Source organism: Amblyomma americanum, chromosome 5, assembly GCF_052857255.1.
Source record: "Amblyomma americanum isolate KBUSLIRL-KWMA chromosome 5, ASM5285725v1, whole genome shotgun sequence".
In the NCBI taxonomy this organism is placed as follows: domain Eukaryota; kingdom Metazoa; phylum Arthropoda; class Arachnida; order Ixodida; family Ixodidae; genus Amblyomma; species Amblyomma americanum.
In genome coordinates, this window is record NC_135501.1 from 14,029,561 (window position 1) to 14,048,637 (window position 19,077).

The following is a 19,077-nucleotide window of genomic DNA, read 5'->3' on the forward strand; positions in this document are numbered from 1 at the left end:
GCAAACATGAAAGCAATGGTGGGGGGGGGGGGTGTACACAAGCGTTGCATTTTGGGTACTGCTTGCTTTTTTAAAAGTAATTGCGCATAAACGACAAGACATGAAAAGGGACACACACAGGAGCACACTTGGCGCACAGCTTGAGTTTATTCATAGCTACCCAGCGATGACAAAATATATAGTGAGAAACCAGAGGTATACATGAAACATTACCATTACATTAGTAGGAGCGTGGTAGGTTTGAGTGCTCAAGGACCGGGCGAGGCGGCAGGCAAACGTACCCACCGATGGATAGTGCAGGGGAGCCAGGAAATGTTATGACGGACAGAGCGTGGAAGCAGCGTTTGTGCAGCCGTCCACGCACCTGTCTAGAGCGGTTGAGCAAGGGAAGTTGTTGGGCGAGTTGGTTTCGATATTCCATGACTACAGCGCAACAAACGGTACATAGAAGAAGGACACAGGGAGGGACACAACACAGCGCTACACATGGTTGAGGTGCAGACTCACTTGGGTATTTACGACAGTCGCCGCTGCCTGGTGGGACCGATATACCATTTACAGACATAAGGCGCTAAATACCATTCATCTGAATGTGCATACACCATAAGGTCTCATTTCGAGCCCACTCCTAAATAACGAAAGTGTTGCGCTGCTCAAGTAAGCGCTCTAGACAGGTGCCGGTGCGTCTGTTTGGCTGAGGGCGAACTGCTAGCGTTTGCTGACCTTAAGTCTGGCAGCGAAAACCACGCATTACAGCCTCTTGCGCCCGAGAGGAGGAGGCCTGCCAGGGTTGATTCCAGAGAAGGGGCGCAGACGAAATCTGTGTGCATGGGATGCGTTGATTTTGTGGAGTACTCCGGCGGTAGAAGGAATATGTAGGGCGACGCTGGCTAGGTTGATATACATTTCAGTGCTTGTGTGAGTGTTGAGTTGTCTTTTTTTCTGCGATCTTTGTGTTTTTTGCGCTCGTTCAACATGAATACGCACCAACTAGCCCGACTTCTCACGTTAACGTAACGCAAGGGGAACCAGAGTTTTGTACCCATTACTTTTGTTTGGAAGCACGAGGGAAGTTTGAGCACCTCGGAATGCACTGGGCGGGGAGGGGGGGATGTTTACCGGGAAACGAATAATGAAGCCCGGCATGTGCTTAGATTGGTCAAGGTGCGGAGCACGTCTGACGAAAACGACAAGCGGGCTCGGCGTCTAGCACTATTAAGCATCGTTGGGTTTTGGGCGGGTTGGTTCATCATAGTGGATGGAAACCTTGCGCACACAACAAACTGTCACTAAATCACTGTCTTGGTGGTCACGCGGTGGAGAGGCCGCAGCATCTAAGGGCAGCCTGTATTCAGGGCGGCACAGAGTTGAGAAAGCCATTGTAGATGCCTTGCATCAGTGATATTTATGGGCATCTGTAGTCGCTGCGCCCTGGCGTGCCGGGCGTGGAGGTCGATTCAAGAGCCTAATTGTCATTTAAGGGGCAAAGTGTTTGCTGCAATTAAATTCCAGCATAAAGAACGGGCATGCAGCGTAGATTGTTGATGATACAGTATGTAGAAACTGTGAGAGCACTGCGCCTAAGGGTACGTCGGGCAGAACGGCGCTAAACGAGGAAAGGGCTTCTCAGAATACAACGTGCTGAGTTTTGCTTATGTCAAAAGAATCCAGCTAGAATAGCGCAGTTCCGAATAGCCCCTTGGCTATTTTCACTTTCTATTTGGTCGTTGTTGATGAATCGATCGATTATAACCTTTGATCAAGAGCAGATAGTCATTGTCAACATCCCCATGGCTTGGATCACCAAGACCAGCTTATCCTCTAGCTCAGCCGACGCACTCCGCCAGGGGAGGGAGGGTTCTGGAGGAAAGAGGCTCGAGTGCATCAATGGCCAGATTGATTCTTTCAGAGGAGGACGCCCGCACGGGCGTGCATGATTACTGCGAAAAACGAAAAGAGACTGAACGCGGAGACGCTCTGTTTATTCATAATGGGGAATATTGCAAGTGGCCTACTTGGAAAGTGCGCTGGGAGGGCCGAAGGAGATGGAAAAAGGCACTAGTGAAATCTCTTTCAGCTCCATATTAAACGATGCACACAATGTGCGCCGTGCTAGAGCAGTCCGAAAACGTACAGTGGGTGCATGGGCACTCATTGCTGGGCTTGAACCATCCTCTATTCTTGCAGGAAATGGGCAGGCACGACGACCTCTGGTCTCTCTTCTACATGCTGGTGGAGTTCGTGAATGGGCAGCTGCCATGGCGAAAGATCAAGGACAAGGAACAGGTAACCCCATAATCCGTACTTCACCGCCGGCTTAGAAGAGGCCGTTATAACATCGGCACTCCTTTGAAGTCCTTTTCGGGTAAGAGCAACAGGGGGTGAACAGCGAGAATGTGGGGCATGCTTTTCTATCGTAGCGATAGGCTTGAGTATTCTTGCACGATGGAGCATTTCTCAATTTGTTCCGTCATTTTGGAACGCTTTCTTTTCTTTTGAGTCATGTAATTGTCAGGAGAACGTTGGCAACGTTTTTAGCACGATCTGATTTGTTTGAATATTTGTGTGTCCTCTTCTGACTATCGCCGATATCCTTTCTGATGTCAAGGACAGGAAATTGAGCTGGGAGAACGCGTAATGTTCCGACCAAGTGGCTGATAAACCATTAGGAGAACTAACTGGATTCCAAGGCAAGGAAAACTTAACGAGGAGCGGGAAGTGGTTAGAGGGGAGGGGAGGTTTACATTACCGAAGTAGCCGGGAGCAGGTGGTGGCCTCTAGGCGCTTATTGTACGCTAATAAGACAGCTAAAGATTAAATACGTCTTATTTTAGAGTCATCCTGTCTGTAAGTCTTTCATGTGCAACTTCGCTGCATCATTTAAATTTAAATTGAGATGATCTCTCTGAGCATGTCTGACCAAGGCATGCCGTCGTTTCCCGCTTGTCTCATTGGATTTCCTCCTTATCCTCGCATTAACAAGAGATTGTAATGAAGGCACAGTTCCCACTTTGCACCACAGTGCTAGCCTCCCACGGTGTCAGTTACTTATGGAGCGATAGCGTAATTCCTTACCGGATGAGACCAAACGTGCGTGCTGCTGTTTGTGGTGCGTACACACTTGATAATTCGTCGTCAGTAACAGGCTAAATCCGCCGCAGCAGAAACGCTGCAGCAGTCTCGCTTTATGCATCCCTGTCGCCGGCCTGCCACAGTGGTGTACCACGTGTTCACGGGACAGAAGGGCTCAGGACAGGTATCATAGCAGCCGTGGCGTCACGTGAAGCCGCCTATCGGCAAGCGGAGAGCCACTAGTCCTCGCCGGTCTCGCGCTGTCTCGAAATCGGTATCGAACTGACCGCGCATTCTGCCTACTTTTCCACCGAAACCTCAGCCACGGGGGCGGATTTAGCCAGCTTTTGACACCAAATATCCAGGTGCCAACGTGTCATAAATGAGCCGGCGTCACAGAGAAAGCATAGCGCGGTATCTACAGAGGACGAGGCGAGGACCGGGCAAGCGCGACTTTCAACAAGTGTTGATTGCAGTTCCGGAGCATAAATATTGTATACACCTGTGGTTCGCAATGGCAAAGAACGGAAAGCAACTTACCAACTTAGTAGCAACATGACCTGAGAATCGTCGAAATGAATGATTCGTTCCAAAGTTGTGCACTTATTGGTCTATGACTGTGGCTCGGCAGTCTCTGTGCGTGCTTGAGGGTGTTGTTTACGGGTTCTGGTATACAGTGCTAAAGCGCGCAGCAAAACACCCGAGAAGTGTGCAGGCGCGGTTCTCCACAGCCTGCACACAGCCCCCATTCTCGGCGTCAGCACTGAACACTGCCCAAAGGAGGTTCTAACCTTATTCATTACTGCTGCGCCATGACAGCACTATGTTGCATGTTTTGCACATCATGATTTACGGGCTATCCACAACGCAATGCCTCTAGATCGGGCAGATGGTTTTAGAGCGAAAGCTCCGCTCCTCCCGTTCTTCAAGATCACGTCGGTATGCAAAATGAACTGTGGAGGCAGCAGAGCGCAAACTAAAACAATGTAATGAAAAATTCAAAACAGTGAAGTGAAATAATGTTTAAAACTAGAAATAGAAGTAAAAAACGGAAAAGAAATAACGGCAACAATTATAAGAGTAAAGAATTGCAGAACGAATTGCCGAAAAGCAGCCTTCGCTCTGCAATAAGGTTCGGCAGAATTGCTACGAACCTGCGAAAACATTTTTTGTAATTGAAATGCCGAGGTTCTTGCAAAAGAACATATGGAAGCAGCTGCTGAAACCAAGCTGTCTTTTTTTTTAGGGCACGGTGGGGAGCAAGCCAAAAATGCTGTTTGGCGGGTATATTGCGCGCGCATGCAAGCACGGACACACAGAAAAAAAAACGCCATTTCCATCATAACATCGCTTATGCACTGCATTGTACGGCAGTCGGTGAGAAGCCATGCCCTATAGGCATGAGTACTACGGCCGGCTCAAGAGTACGGCGAGCCCAAGTCGAGTACAGCCGTGCGATGTGAACGTGACTTCACAGATGAGTGTCGAAAGCAGCGGCAAGGCCGGGAAAGATATCGACTCTGTACGAGGTGCATATTGAGGGGTGCGTGTCTCATTCCCTCCCTTCTTTCCTCGCTGCAACGTGGCCCGCCGACGGGGTTGACTTGGCGCGCCCTGTCACAGGGAACGGTATTCATAGCAGTATGGGCATATGCTAGGGTGGAGATAGTGAAGAAGGCCAGATGAGTATACATATTAGCTTGTGGCGGCCGCCAGACAACGGCCAGGTATTGCGTTTATTGTTTTGGGGGATATCTGCGCCAGTCGTTAATGCTGGAGCAGACGCGTGCTGGCTTGATCCTGGCTACGTGAGTGAAGGATGGCGCGGTTCCGGCGTGGTACAGTGGCTGCCGGGGGCTGACTAGGGGCGCGACGTTGCAGAGGTAGTGGCGAAGGATAATGGCCGCGTACGGAGGTACGTGGCCCCTGCGACGTGCTTTGCGCACATAAACGTCCATCGGTGAGTGTGTTCGTTTTTTACAAAATTCAGCGCTTCTTGGATCATTTTCAAGCTGATAATAGCGCGGCCTTGGAGCTAGCATCCAACGCGGCCGGGTTATACCCTTTGCAAAAAGTATCTTCTCGCCATGGACCTTTCAATAGAGCGCTCAAGACGACAACATGGAGACTAGGACAGGACTGGCTGTGTAATATCAAGCGTCAAAAGTAAATGCAATTATTGCACTCTTGAGCATTGAATGCGCGTGTGGAGGCACATAGAGGCGAAGAAATCGAAGCGTGGTAATACCACGCCCGAAGCATGAGCCATGTGCATGAAAAGAGGAAACTTTCTGTTAATTGGAAACGTTCTGAAAGTGCCACTGCATTCATATTACTTCGTCAGGATAAAAATGAGGGCGAGTTTAGTCAGTTAAAGTCTGGTCGAATGGAATTCAGGTGAAATTGATGAAAGCAGAGCCACTTTGTATACACCTGGGCTATAGTGTGTGGGGCTTCCTAATCTGAGGCCTGTATTATATTCAGATTAGGGCTCAGCTATTTTTTTAAATTATTTCGGGGCAGAAGTGGTAAACAAGGAGAATGAGATTCTCAGTTCCAGTTTATCTACCACTTCTCGACGTTCTTTAGTGTGCTCCCCAATTTTTAACATAAACAAGCGGCCGCGAGATAAACTGTTGAGTTTAGCGTGAACCCCGTTTAGAGGCCTTCACTTCGGCTCAGATTATTTTTTTGATGAGTATACTGCACAAGAGGTGGGGCGCATTAAACGCCGAGTGAACACAGTCTTACTCGGTTGGCACATTGACTTTCGCAGGTGGGCCTGATGAAGGAGAAATACGACCACCGGCTGCTGCTCAAGCATTTGCCGTCAGACTTCCGCCAGTTCCTGGAGCACATCTCTTCGCTTGACTACTACGATCGGCCCGACTACCCAGTGCTGGCGGGCCTCTTCGAACACTGCATGAAGCGGCGCGGAGTCCGCGACTCGGACCCCTACGACTGGGAGAAGCCCTGCGCGGTCCCGCTCACCGACAACTCGACCGCGCAGCCGCCCGGCGCCACCATCACCACCGCGCCGCTCGTCTCCAAGGGGGCCCAGCAAGGGTGACGGCCAATATCACTTGCCCTCTGCGCAGTCTGTCCTGAGTAGCTGAGTGCCTTTGAAGCCTAACAGCGCTCGGGGCTCGACTGTCACGGTGTAGTTATAATAGAGGACCGTCGTCCGAAAGCTTGTCTTGTCCTCAGCCAGGGGCCATATGCTTCATTCTTGTGCGGCTAAGTTCCTCATTCTTGTCTGTGGCTCTTTTCGTACATGTTTTTATCTTATAAATCGGAACGAATCGTGGGTTCCGTTAATTAACAGTGGTGGAGAAGCAATGCATGTTTTTAGATGCAGGTGATATTTAACCGCAGTTAGCAATGTTCAGCAAGCTACGTAAAGAGTTTATAGCAAAATCTATGTTGGTTGTGTTGCCGATCGTTAATACAGATGTACTGAACCACAGAATGCCGTTCAGCACGTCAAAGCGCGAGGCACCTGGAAGACGATGCAGGTATGGTGTGTACAGAGTTCAAAGTCGATACACGGCAGCTCATGTAGCATGCAACAAATAGCTTTCTTTCACGCCCTTTATAAAAGAACGCGGTTTGTCAAAGGCTTTTAGTGTTTAACTCTTTCGCTCTTTTGATTGCAGTCTCCTAACTTTGTCACACACTGATGCAACTACTCTCCTAAGCTCAATACTAAATGATATTCAGTCAAGTGGTTCTCTTAACCCCGTTTGAGTAATCTTTTAGTGGGTACAGTTGTCTGGTGGGTTGCTTGTAACATGCAGGAAACAGTAGTACAAGACTGTGCCTAGCAAAAATAGCGCACGATTGTTATCTGGGGCTAATTACATCCCGTTTTATTTGTTATTCTTAGGGCGCAAATCAAAACGTAAACCCACAAATCAAATTAGCCAATGATGCTTTCATAGTATAAGGGGACTTAGACTCAGCGTTTTCCTTCAGAATTAAATCACAAATTCACTATGACTGCACATGCTGACGTTAAGCAGCAGTTGGCTGAGTGCTCTGTGTTGAGCGAAATAAAAACTTTGAGCCGTGCTTTCTTCATTGATGCTTTTTTTTCTATTTGAAGTTTTGGGTGAGCTTGCGAACGTATCGCCTGTGGCGTAACTTGCAGACGAACCTAGTTGTGCGCCTAAAAAGTATTTTCTCGCTCTTCTCTGCAGATTTGATCATGCACGTTGCTTACGTTATGTCTTACGTCAGATAATTTACGCGTAGCACATTGGAGTTTTTGGCTCTCTCGTGCGGTAAATGCGCCTACTACAGTAACTACGACCACACGCCAAATGCTTCTAGGCAATCACGGCGAGGGTAACGATGCCAACGCGTTCCTGCATTGGCCCTCCGGCTGTACCAGGCCACTCGCTTTTCCCCCAATTCCAGTCACCGGAATCTCGGCTTTTCCTTTAAACCCTTCATTTTAATAGTCCATGCACCGTGCGAAGCGGCAGCGGTCCTGACGTCAGTGTGCTTGTGTCGCAGGAGCGCTCTGCTGCCGGGCGGCACGGAGAACCTACCGGACGACAACATCATGGCGAGCTACGACGAACGAGGCGACAACATGCTGCCGGAGGCGCTTTACGATGGGGCGCCCGCCATGTCACCGGTACGCCTCTTCTTCATCTTTCACTCTGCCCCCGCTACAGTGCCGCACGTTTGTTGCGAAATGCACACAACACAGGCAGAACCCAGCATTTATGGTTCTGCTGGTTGACCGCTGACAGCGGGCAGTTGGTAGGATCAAGCTTTTTTCTTCTACTAAAGGTGGGGTAAAAAACCTATTCTCCAAGCATTTCAGCCTAAAGAAGCCGAGCACCAGATTGGGGAAAAGCTTGTACCCACTGTGTCACCGACGGGTAGCCGGCGGCACGGGGGATCGAACCCCGCACCTCTCGCATGCGAGGCGGATGCTGAAACCTTTTGCATGGGTGCGTGCGGAGGGAAGGCTCGAGAAAACTATTCGAGAAAAGCACTTAAGACTAATCGTGTTACCAGTGGAAAGAGCGCCTTTTTATTGATATAAAATTTATGCAAGTTATAGAATACGTTTTAAGTAGATCAAGAAGCCGCGGCCAGCGGCGCTGCAAAGCACAGGCATAGGCGTCTTCGGTGAAAAGAAAAAAAATGTCCTAAACATCTTGGTAAACACCCAGAAAGCCAGCCATGCTGTTCCGCAACTTAATTCCCACAACATGCTGCGATATTGTCTAGGACACAACTTACTGCAAGGCCGTCAGTTAACCGCTTTGCTCTTCTATCTACAATTATAGACTGCAATGGCATGTTTCACCTCATTTATTTTCCACGGATTGTGCAAACCAAATGCGCGAGCATGTTTATCTTTGCGGCCGTATGGCGACTATGTACACTCGAATTGGACGTCGGCATTTTATAGAAGAGTCTGGTCTGGGCAGTGCATGTGTAACTCGACTGCAGCATGAAAAAAAGAAGCATGGACAGAGACAGCAAGTGCAACTGGCCATGTAGTGCACTTCCTGCCTGTCCACTGGTTGTCTTCGTGGATTTATTTCTTTATTTTCGTGCCGCTTTTACGTTGGCCGTCAATAGGTGTGAGAGATAACCGCCGCAAACGGGGCTGCAGCACAGTAATACAAAAACCGCGAAAAAAAACACACGGACACAAAGAAAGACGAAGGACAAGCGCTAGCTTCCAACTGACGTTTATTGGAAACATCGAAAGTTATATAGGCACATGAAAGGGGGTAAGGCAGAAACTAACAATGACAGCAGCATACAAAAAAGTCATGTCACACATACCCGCTCAGATACATCATCTCCTTTTTTGCAAGGCCGATTGATGGCATGCTTACGCAACCACTGCCCGTCCTACCAATCTCTAGCGCCTCTAATATCTCCCTTGTGATTTGCGAAGGATGCCGGTCGATAATTACAGATTGTGGGAAATCCGGATCACAATGGCCGCCACCCTCATATTCACGGTCACGGCAGTGAATTGCCAAAGTTTCCCGCATTTGTTTCACATTGTTGGCATGTTCTCGGAAACGCTCGTTCACTCATCGTCCACTCTGATCGACGTAAAAACGGCCGCATGTCAGTGGTATCTTGTAAACGATGCCTTCAGTACAATCAACATACCTGTTGGCTTGTCGTATCCTGCAGCCTGAATCTTGTTCTCCCGATGGGTTCGTCAGCCTACAGAGCCTGCTTAGTTTTTGGGGTGCTGAAAGCACCACGTTGATGTTCATTCTCCGGGCAATCTTCTTGAGATTGTGGGACAAAGTGTGAATGTACGGCAAGTACACTTTTTTATCTGGTTTTTCTTTTGCCACTTTCATCATTTTGCTTCTTGAGGATGCCCTCCGCCACAGCACAAAGTAGATGGGGGGGGGGGGGGGGGGGATAGCCGCTCGCCCTTAGACGATCAATCTGCCTCCGGAAACTGTCTCCAACTAAGCGGATGCAGGACTTTTCTAGGGCATTGGACACGCAGGTTTTCACAATGCCTCGTTTTACAAGCCTCGTGTGTGCCGAAGTAAAATGTAGCAGCGCTTTCTTACCTCGCGGCTCGTATACCCGGCACACATCCGAATCTGAACAAACAAGCCTGAGGTCCAAGAACCTAAGGGACGACCCAGCGGCTTTAGGCCAGCCTCAAAAATGGCTAACGTTCGTGCTACTTCCTCTTCAAAGCCGGGATCGTTCACTTTTAAAATGACTAAAAAGTCATCTACGTACCGAAAGGTTCGTAAGACTTTTGAGTCAGTAAGGGTGTCGGCCAAGACCCTGTCAAGTTGTGCTAAAAATATATCACTCAAAATAGGAGCGATGCTTGACCCTATGCAAATTCCTTCTTTTTGTATGAAGACGTCATCGCACCATGTTACAGCCGTGGACTGTAGACACATAGAAAGCATTTCCAGGAACCCGCCTACACTCACACCAGCTGAGTTTTGAAATCTGACAGCCCCAAACTTAACAATGCACTCCTCGACAGACTGCAGTAGGCCTTCGTGTGGTAGAGAATAAAACAGGTCTTTTATGTCAATAGAAAAAAAACTTTGCAGCACATCCCACACTGGCTATGTAAAAACTGAATGACACTTTCCGAATTCCTTATCAAAAAAGGATCGCCAACATTCTGGACGTTCAGCCCCACCTGCAAATAGGAGGCAATCGCCTTTTGCCACGTCCCCAGCTCCGTGACAATAGCGCGCAAGGGCCACTCAACTTAGTGCGTTTTTACGGAGAAAAATAGTCTTACAATGGCATTACCAACTAGCCCGCACCAACACCTTACTAAGCTGCAGCACAGGTTCCCGCTCTAGAAGGCCCTATTCTGTACCAATAATCGGCTGAAAATCATAGTATTCTCTGCCCACTACCCCCCTTCCTTCTCCTTTGTGCGGGAACACATATCTCCAGTTGTTGAGTCCGCTTGAGGATTCATAGCGCACAGAATACACAGGACACTGTGCGCTATGAATCCTCAAGCTGATTACCCACTAGCCCGAACCCTGACCCTTCTAAGTCCGCTTATTTAGAGTATCTTCGGTCGTTGACCATCTTGGTGCAAAAGTGAAGCTTACATTCACAGCGCAAAGACAAACACGGACTAGAGGGGAGACACCACAAAGCGCCGACTTCAACAACGTTTATTGCTGCGCGCAGCGACTACATATAGCATACAGCGGGCATGCGCAGCAACGAAAAGGAAAGTCATGTGAGACTGGTAGCAGCGCCAACCCGCAAAGGAAACACATCATCACAGGTACAATAATCTCCTTTTTCTGCAATCTCACCAGCCTCTGCTATCTCCCTGGCAGTTTTGCTGACATACTTATGAAGAACTGTTTTTCCCAAAAAAGGACCACGTTCCTTACACTGTTGGCAATCACGGCAGTGTATGCCTAGATGACGGGATGCCCCGACGACACTATTGCTGTGTTCCATGAGCCTCTCGTTTAGACACCTGCCAGTTTGGCCAACGTAGGCTCGGCCGCAGGGCAAAGGTATAGAGTACTCATATTTTCTAGCGCTTAGTGAACACAAGGGACAAGAACACAAATACACAGGACGTACGCTAGTCTTCAACTGTCGTTTAATCAAAAAAACATGCAATATAAGACATCTCAAATGCTGAGATTCACACACGCGCAGTAGCAACGCCACGTTTCAAGAACAACAATTCTTTTTTTGATGATAAACAGATGGGGTGCTGACACATTTTGAACCTTCTTTATCAATGCACATAGCTTCGAAAATTTCCCGTTCCGATTGCGTTTTTAGTGTTCCTAGAATGCTTGTTTCATGCAAGATTGGCGTGCAGGGTACAGGGTCAGGGTCGCCAGGGTACCGTTCGATGAGACAGCGTTTGCAGTGCACCGCGAGATTCCCCCCCGCCGATATGGATTCTGTTGCCAAGCGGTGTTCTCTCAGCCTTTCATTAACGCATCTTCCTGATTGCCCGATATAAGCTTTGCCACAAGTGAGCGGGATTTTATAGACAACATCCATTTTGCATGGTACGAACTTCCTTTGGTGGTTCTTAGTGCATATTGGCTTCCTTGCCTCGCTGTTCACGAGTGGGCACAAGCGCACTAGTTTCTTTGGGGCAGTCAAAACAAGATCGACGCCACACTTTTTCGCCACCTTTTTTAGACGGTGCGACATGTTGTGAACATACGGCATAGCCACAAGCTGAGTCCGCCGCTGGGGATCGTCACGGTTATGTTGCTTCCCAGTTCTCACTTCGTTCAGAAGCTTTTCCGCAACAGATGTGAGAGTTTCCTCTGGAAACCCGGCGTTCTCTAGGCGAAGCTTTTGCTGTCTCACACTTTCTGTGATGCAATGCTCGCACGACTTGTTGAGAGCAGCGCGGAAGGCATTCATGGCAATACCCTTTTTACATGTTTAGAGTGCGCCGATTGATAACTGAGAATTTCTTTTTTTGTTCTCGGCTGATACATCCAGCAAACACGTGCCTTTTCAAACCTAATGCATATATAAAGGAACTGCAGCCTCTCGTCGTTTGGAATTTCGGTTGTAAAGGCTAGACCCAGGCTACAGGAATTAAAAACATCAAGCACATTTTTCACCGCATTGTTCGGTTTGTCAGACTGTGTTAGATTCATTACTACAAGGTAGTCATCAACATATCTAAAAATGCGTTTAACTTTGTCAGTGTTAATCCGCGCGACAATGCGTTGGTCAATGTATGCTAAAAAGAAAGAACTAAGAACGGGGGCGATGCAGGACCCGATGCAAATGCCATCCTTTTGTACATATTCTGCACCTTCATGCTTTATGACAGTCGATGACAGGTAAAATGAAACAAGGTTTAAAAAGCTTTCAATTGACATGCCAGTAGAATTCTGAAATGACAAAGGGTTTCCGCTTTCAATACAGTCGCGCAACGCAATCAAGATTTCCCCCTGCGGCATCGAGTAAAAAAGCTCTTTTACATCTACTGAAAAGGCAAAATTAACGTGCCTAGAATCTTCGTGGTTCTTAAAATAGTCCACTACTTCATTAGAATTACTAACCAGAAACGGGTCCTCAATTTTCAAGAGACTTAATTTCTCTTGCAAGAATCTAGAAAGGACGCCTTGCCATGACCCTTTCTCTGTTACAATTGTCCTCAGTGGCACATCCGCCTTATGTGTTTTCGCGGAGAAGAAAACGCTTAATCCCACTTCCTTACTGGCACCAATCTTTTTGCCTAAATTATCCAGTCCCTTCTCTTTACATAACCTTAATGCCTGTTTTTTCGCTTTCTGGCTGGACACCATCGGAGCTACAAAGTTCTTACTTAATGCCATTTTTACCTTTTCATTGTACACAGTGTTTGACATGACCACAAATCCTCCCTCCTTATCCGCTACTAAAAGCTTCAGATTGTTAGTTCTTAGAAACTGAATAGCATCTTTGATGGGTTCACTCACACTTTTCTCAGTTCCTTTTTGCCTCATAAGGCAATCGAGGCCTTCGGAAATGCACCATCCCTTGTCATCGTCCTGTGCTTTGCTGGAAATCCTTCTCACTACTGACAGTTGCTCGACAGAAGTCATCTTGGGCTCCGTGCAGAACTTGGGACCGTAGTTTAAGACCTTTTCCACTTCCTTGGGTACCGACGTACCGAGGCACAACACTTGCCCTTGCTGGCATCCCTTCTTTTGTTGGCGTCTCTTCCATTCACACAGTTGTGATACACATTTTCCCCAAAGGTACTCCGTCTTAGTAGATGCTTCACGGTTCCACGATTTGAATACATCTTCTCTTACCCCGGGGTATAAATCCTTTGTTGTCGCTTGCAATCGTAGTATACCCTGCAGGTGACGTACTTGCCTCCACAGTTCCCCTCGCATGATCTTCATAATCCTAACAGCATGTCTTGTAGAAGCAGTTGCCGGGTTGAAGAAGGAAGAAACCTCCGGAAGGATAATCCGATTCTTAAGCGCAAACGAGCACATTCTTATGAATGCCTTCACATGAATGGCTTCCGCGCTGCTCTCAACAAGTCGTGCGAGCATTGCATCACAGAAAGTGTGAGACTGCAAAAGCTTCGCCTAGTGAACGCTGGGTTTCCAGAGGAAACTCTGACATCTGTTGCGGAAAAGCTGCTGAAGGAAGTGAGAACTGGGAAGCAACATAACCGTGACGATCCCCAGCGGCGGACTCAGCTTGTGGCTATGCCGTATGTTCACAACATGTCGCACCGTCTAAAAAGGTGGCGAAAAAGTGTGGCATCGATCTTGTTTTGACTGCCCCAAAGAAACTAGTGCGCTTGTGCCCACTTGTGAACAGCGAGGCAAGGAAGCCACTATGCACTAAGAACCACCAAAGGAAGTTCGTACCATGCAAAATGGATGTTGTCTATAAAATACCGCTCACTTGTGGCAAAGCTTATATCGGGCAATCAGGAAGATGCGTTAATGAAAGGCTGAGAGAGCACCGCTTGGCAACAGAATCCATATCGGCGGGGGGGAATCTCGCGGTGCACTGCAAACGCTTTCTCATCGAACGGTACCCTGGCGACCCTGACCCTGTACCCTGCACACCAATCTTGCATGAAACAAGCATTCTAGGAACACTAAAAACGCAATCGGAACGGGAAATTTTCGAAGCTATGTGCATTGATAAAGAAGGTTCAAAATGTGTCAGCACCCCATCTGTTTATCTATCAAAAAAAGAATTGTTGTTCTTGAAACGTGGCGTTGCTACTGCGCGTGTGTGAATCTCAGCATTTGAGATGTCTTATATTGAATGTTTTTTCGATTAAACGACAGCTGAAGACTAGCGTACGTCCTGTGTATTTGTGTTCTTGTCCCTTGTGCTCACTAAGCGCTAGAAAATATGAGTTCAAACAATATCCAACTAGCCCAAGTTTCTGCCTTACTGTATAGAGTACACTACGTTTTTTGCGCACTCTACAAAAGGTTGCCTGTGCCTAACAGTGCAGGAATCGCTGCCAGTAATGGTGGAATTTACCCTCTTGCACAGTTTCGACAGCTTCTCTGGTGCGGAAAACACCACATGCACACCTGCTCTTTCCCTATTTTTTTGAGCTGGTGGGCGACGGTGTGCATGTACGGTAGTACCGCCACATTTTTCTTCCAATTTGTGTCAGTCCCAACGGTGTCCGGAACTACTTCCCTGCTTTCTTTGAGCATGTTCTCGGCAACCGATAACAAGAGTGAACACGGGTAGCCAGAGCCGCTCAACCGGGTCACCTGGGTAGAAAACGCATAATCCAGTCGATGCTCGCATGATTTCGTAAGAGCACTGCAAAAGCAAGATTTTACAATTGCCCGTTTGACTAGTTTTGAGTTGGCTGAAGCAAAAGGAAGGACAGGTTTGTTTCCTCGCGGTTCATAAGCCCAACACACATGGTCAGCAGAAAAATAAATGCCCAGATCAAGAAATCTGATGAATTCGTTCACAGCCTCTTCATGCGTCAGGATTAGTGGATGAAGGCATTCGGAAAACATATCAAGGATACTGAACATGCTAGCCTGATTGGACATATCCTGTGCGTTGGTAAAAACGAGAAAATCATCAACATATCTGAAAATGCGCGCAACACTGGAACCTTCACTTCTGCGTTTCAACTCTCGGTCCCGCTCCGCTAGAAAAATGTCGCTCAAAACAGGAGCAACGCAGGAGCCAATGCATATTCCGTTTTTTTGAGTGACGATGTTACCTTCCCAAACAGCGAATGTAGACTTGAGGTACGTTTTTTGTTCATGGTTCATGTTCATGTTCATGGCTGCACATGGTTTTTGTTCTTGTTTGCGTCCTGACTTTTAGGTTCTAGCTTTATGTTGTCTTCCTTGTACCTGTGATGATGTGTTTCCTTTGCGGGTTGGCGCTGCTACCAGTCTCACATGACTTTCCTTTTCGTTGCTGCGCATGCCCGCTGTATGCTATATGTAGTCGCTGCGCGCAGCAATAAACGTTGTTGAAGTCGGCGCTTTGTGGTGTCTCCCCTCAAGTCCATGTTTGTCTTTGCGCTGTGAATGTAAGCATGAAGTACCAACTCGCCCAGCAACTGATTTTAAAAAAAGTGAAGCGTGCCTTGTTAATGCTGTAGTACTATAGTACTACAAGTTAGTTGTAGTCCATTATGGTTTGCTTATATTTAAGCAAGACAGAGCAGAATAACATATGACCTCATAAAAAAGTTCTGATGAGAGTATTGCCCGAATCAGACTATAGCGGAAAGTTCATGTTGTCACAAGCACACATGTACGGCATAAATTGTATAGCTGTGTCTGCCTACAGTTCCCCCGGTGTTCGCATTGTCGTCGTCGTGGGGGTTGGCATTCCGTCCACGTAACCAATCCCCCCCCCCCCCCCCCCCCCACAGCGTAGGAGTGCACCAGTGCAGGAAGACTAAAAAAAAATTGGAGGACGCTAAAGCTTCGCCTTTAAGAGTGGAACGCGACAGCATGTTGCAGAGCTGCCAGGGTATTACTCCTACGCACAAGTAGACAAAGACACCTCACGAAGTCAAAGACCACAACGCATTGATTGGTTCCAATTTTATCGAGTTCGAGCCAACCAGTCTTCGTATTGTGGTGTTTTGTTTCCATTTAACTTGCTCGTCTACTGACTGATAACTTTGTAAATAATATTTATAGCTCTGTCCTACTTTAAATCGCGTTTAATAAATGCCATGGCGAAAAGAAAAGCCTTCGTAGCGTGTTTTGCGTGTGCTCGCCTCGTGTTGTGAAGGACCTGTGTTCGATTTTTTTTATTTGGAGGTTCTTGTGTCACAACGCAGATACCGGCTTTTCTGTGACACGAGCTCTTTAACGCGGTCGAGTTAACATTATTGTCTAAAGCCGGCATCATATTTTCTACAGCGCTGGCAGACGACGGACGAAGGGCTGCAATGGCCTGGATTCTGCACTTTCCCGCAGGCGCCGTACTTTTCATAACCACTGTGTACATATGCGCTCATGGTGGAAAACAGCTTGGTGTAGCACAGACAGAAGAGAAGAAACGGGACGGAACATACTCCGTCGAATTTCTTCCTTTCAAATTGGGTTCCATCCCGCTGTTGTTCATCATGGATCTACGCCAACGTGCCCAACTTTCTTCGCTAATCTCTTGTGTACTATCCTAAGTCTCCAGGGCACGCGAAAAGCTATCTACAGGAGCTAAAGAACGATGTCTGCCCATGGCCACTTCATTTGACAAGAACATAATTGAGGACAGTAGACCGACTTTCACTTTCACAAGCGTGATCATCAGCAACTGGCTAACAGCAGAGATATCGGCTTTCATTTCCGCTCTCAAGCCCGGTACACTTCTGTCCTCTATAGTGCGAACCTGCCGGCGTGGGTGCACGGTCACATTGCCCTCTACCCCGCCCTCCGGGGAAGGCCAACTTGGGCAACCAAATTCGAACCGAAGGTCCCTTACCGGACCATAATGCACTACCGCTAAACCACGAACCCGCCTGGTCATTCATGTTAATTCCGGTCTTCATGGTTGCGCGTGGCGAAGCACCATCATGTCCTTAATCTTCATGCCTGTACCAATGCCATACGACTGCCCACCAGGATTACTCGCGACACCGCTACCTCCATAGATGTTTGCATCACGAACACGTATTGTAGCCATGTTACTTGGGGTGTTATAATCAATGGTATTAGTGATCACATGCCAGTTTTTTGCCTCACTTCTTCAGCAATAGAAGGCGATTTATATCCTTGAAAGTTTATGTACCGTGCAATTAACCAGCAGAGCCTTCAGAGATTGAGATCACTTATTGAGCTAGAATTTCGGGAAGATGTATATCAAGAAACCAACGCCAATATGGCCTATAACGCCTTCTTTAAGAAGTTTTCTAGATGTTATAATGCAGCCTTCCCTTTGCACGAATGTGACGCAAGGAGCAAGAAAAGAAAGAAATCATGGATCACTCGTGAATTGTACAGGAGAATAAGGCAAAAGAACAAAAAGCACCACGAATTTATAAGGTGCAAAGATTCAAGCGTACTCGTGGAGTTCAGGAAGCTTAGAAATCAATTGAATTCCGATTTAATAAAGGCGAAGAACACCTATTATGAAAATAGGTTCATGAATGTTCAGTGTGATTCTAGGAACGTGTGAGACATCATCAACGAAGTAATGGGTAAAAGACGTCACCAACAAGACATGATCGACATTTACAAAGACGGCATTCGGGTTCCAGTGACGGAAGTTTCTGAAGAAATGAACAGAAATTTCATTACCATAGGCTCGTGTGAAGAGGCTCAAGCAGAAAAAGGCAGTCTAATATCAGAGAAGCAACTCGAATCTCTTTGCTTGTACCAACGACACCTACTGAAATATATGAAATAATTCAAAGTCTATTGAATTGTGTCGCTGCTGGAGTAGATGGCATAAAATACGTTGCAAATACACTCAGCCCCATATTGTGCGATATTATAAATAAGATGCTCCAGACTGGAGAATTTACCGAGGAACTAAAGATTGCCAAGGTAACTTCTGTGTATAAGGGAGGCAGAGAAACCGATGTTAACAACTATAGGCCTATTTCGGTTGTACTAGTGTTTTCAAAAATATTCGAACGTGCCATATACGTCAGGCACTCGAGCTTCTTTGAAAAGCATCATATAATTAGTGGTGCTCAGTATGGGTTTCATAAGAATAAGTCCGCAGAACAGGCACTCATCAATATCAAGGATAAAATAACTGAAAATATTGAATACAAGTTCCTGACACTTGGTCTGTTTCTAGATTTAAGAAAAGCATTTGACACTGTACAGCACGATATACTGCTCAATAAATTGCAAGCATATGGAGTAAGAGGAGTTCCTTTGTGATTAATTAGAACATATCTTTTGAGCCGATCTCTGTGCGTATCTGCAAACCGTTTGTTATATATAGCAGAATGACAGTTCTGCATGGCGTTCCCCAGTGATCCAGTTTAGGGCCACTGCTATTCCTGGTATACATTAATGATATAACAAGAATACCCGGTTCTCCCGAATTAACAATGTATGCCGATGATACAAATGTTTTTTTCAAGGCCCAGAGAAATGAACTCCTGGAGAAAGCAGTCAACACTTACCTTTCTAACCTCTTTACATGGCTCCGAATGAATCGGCTAGGACTAAATACTAGTAAAACTAAATACGTAATTTTTAAGCCAATCAATAAGAAGCACTCATACGCAATGAATATAAAGTTTGAAAACACCCTGCTCACCCAAGTAAGTGAACAAAAATTCCTGCGAATCTGGTTCTCGGAGGATCTTTCATGGACATGCCCTTAAGCTCACCAATGACCTCTCCCGAGTGGTGGGGAGCATATGCAGAATAGAGAATCTATTGCTGACGTGACTAAAAAAGAAATTGTATCACTCTTTATTTTACTCCAAGTTATGTTATGGCGTCTTGACATGTGGTGCAACTTCATATTCTAATTGCAACCGGTTATTGGCCCTACAAAAAAGAATGTTAAGAATGCGCGAAA

The 19,077-nt window shown here is 47.0% G+C and overlaps 1 protein-coding gene across 4 annotated transcripts in view; it reads left to right on the forward strand.

Annotated features, from left to right (window-relative positions):
- Asator (tau-tubulin kinase asator) overlaps nucleotides 1-19,077 on the forward strand; it is a 234,409-nt gene that overhangs the window by 182,741 nt on the left and 32,591 nt on the right. For all 4 annotated transcript variants that reach the window (XM_077664608.1, XM_077664607.1, XM_077664610.1 and 1 more), the window contains exons 6-8: nucleotides 2,188-2,286; nucleotides 5,849-6,138; nucleotides 7,591-7,714. In XM_077664608.1, coding sequence (XP_077520734.1) covers nucleotides 2,188-2,286; nucleotides 5,849-6,138; nucleotides 7,591-7,714 — 513 coding nt within the window. The remainder of the gene's footprint in view (nucleotides 1-2,187; nucleotides 2,287-5,848; nucleotides 6,139-7,590; nucleotides 7,715-19,077) is intronic.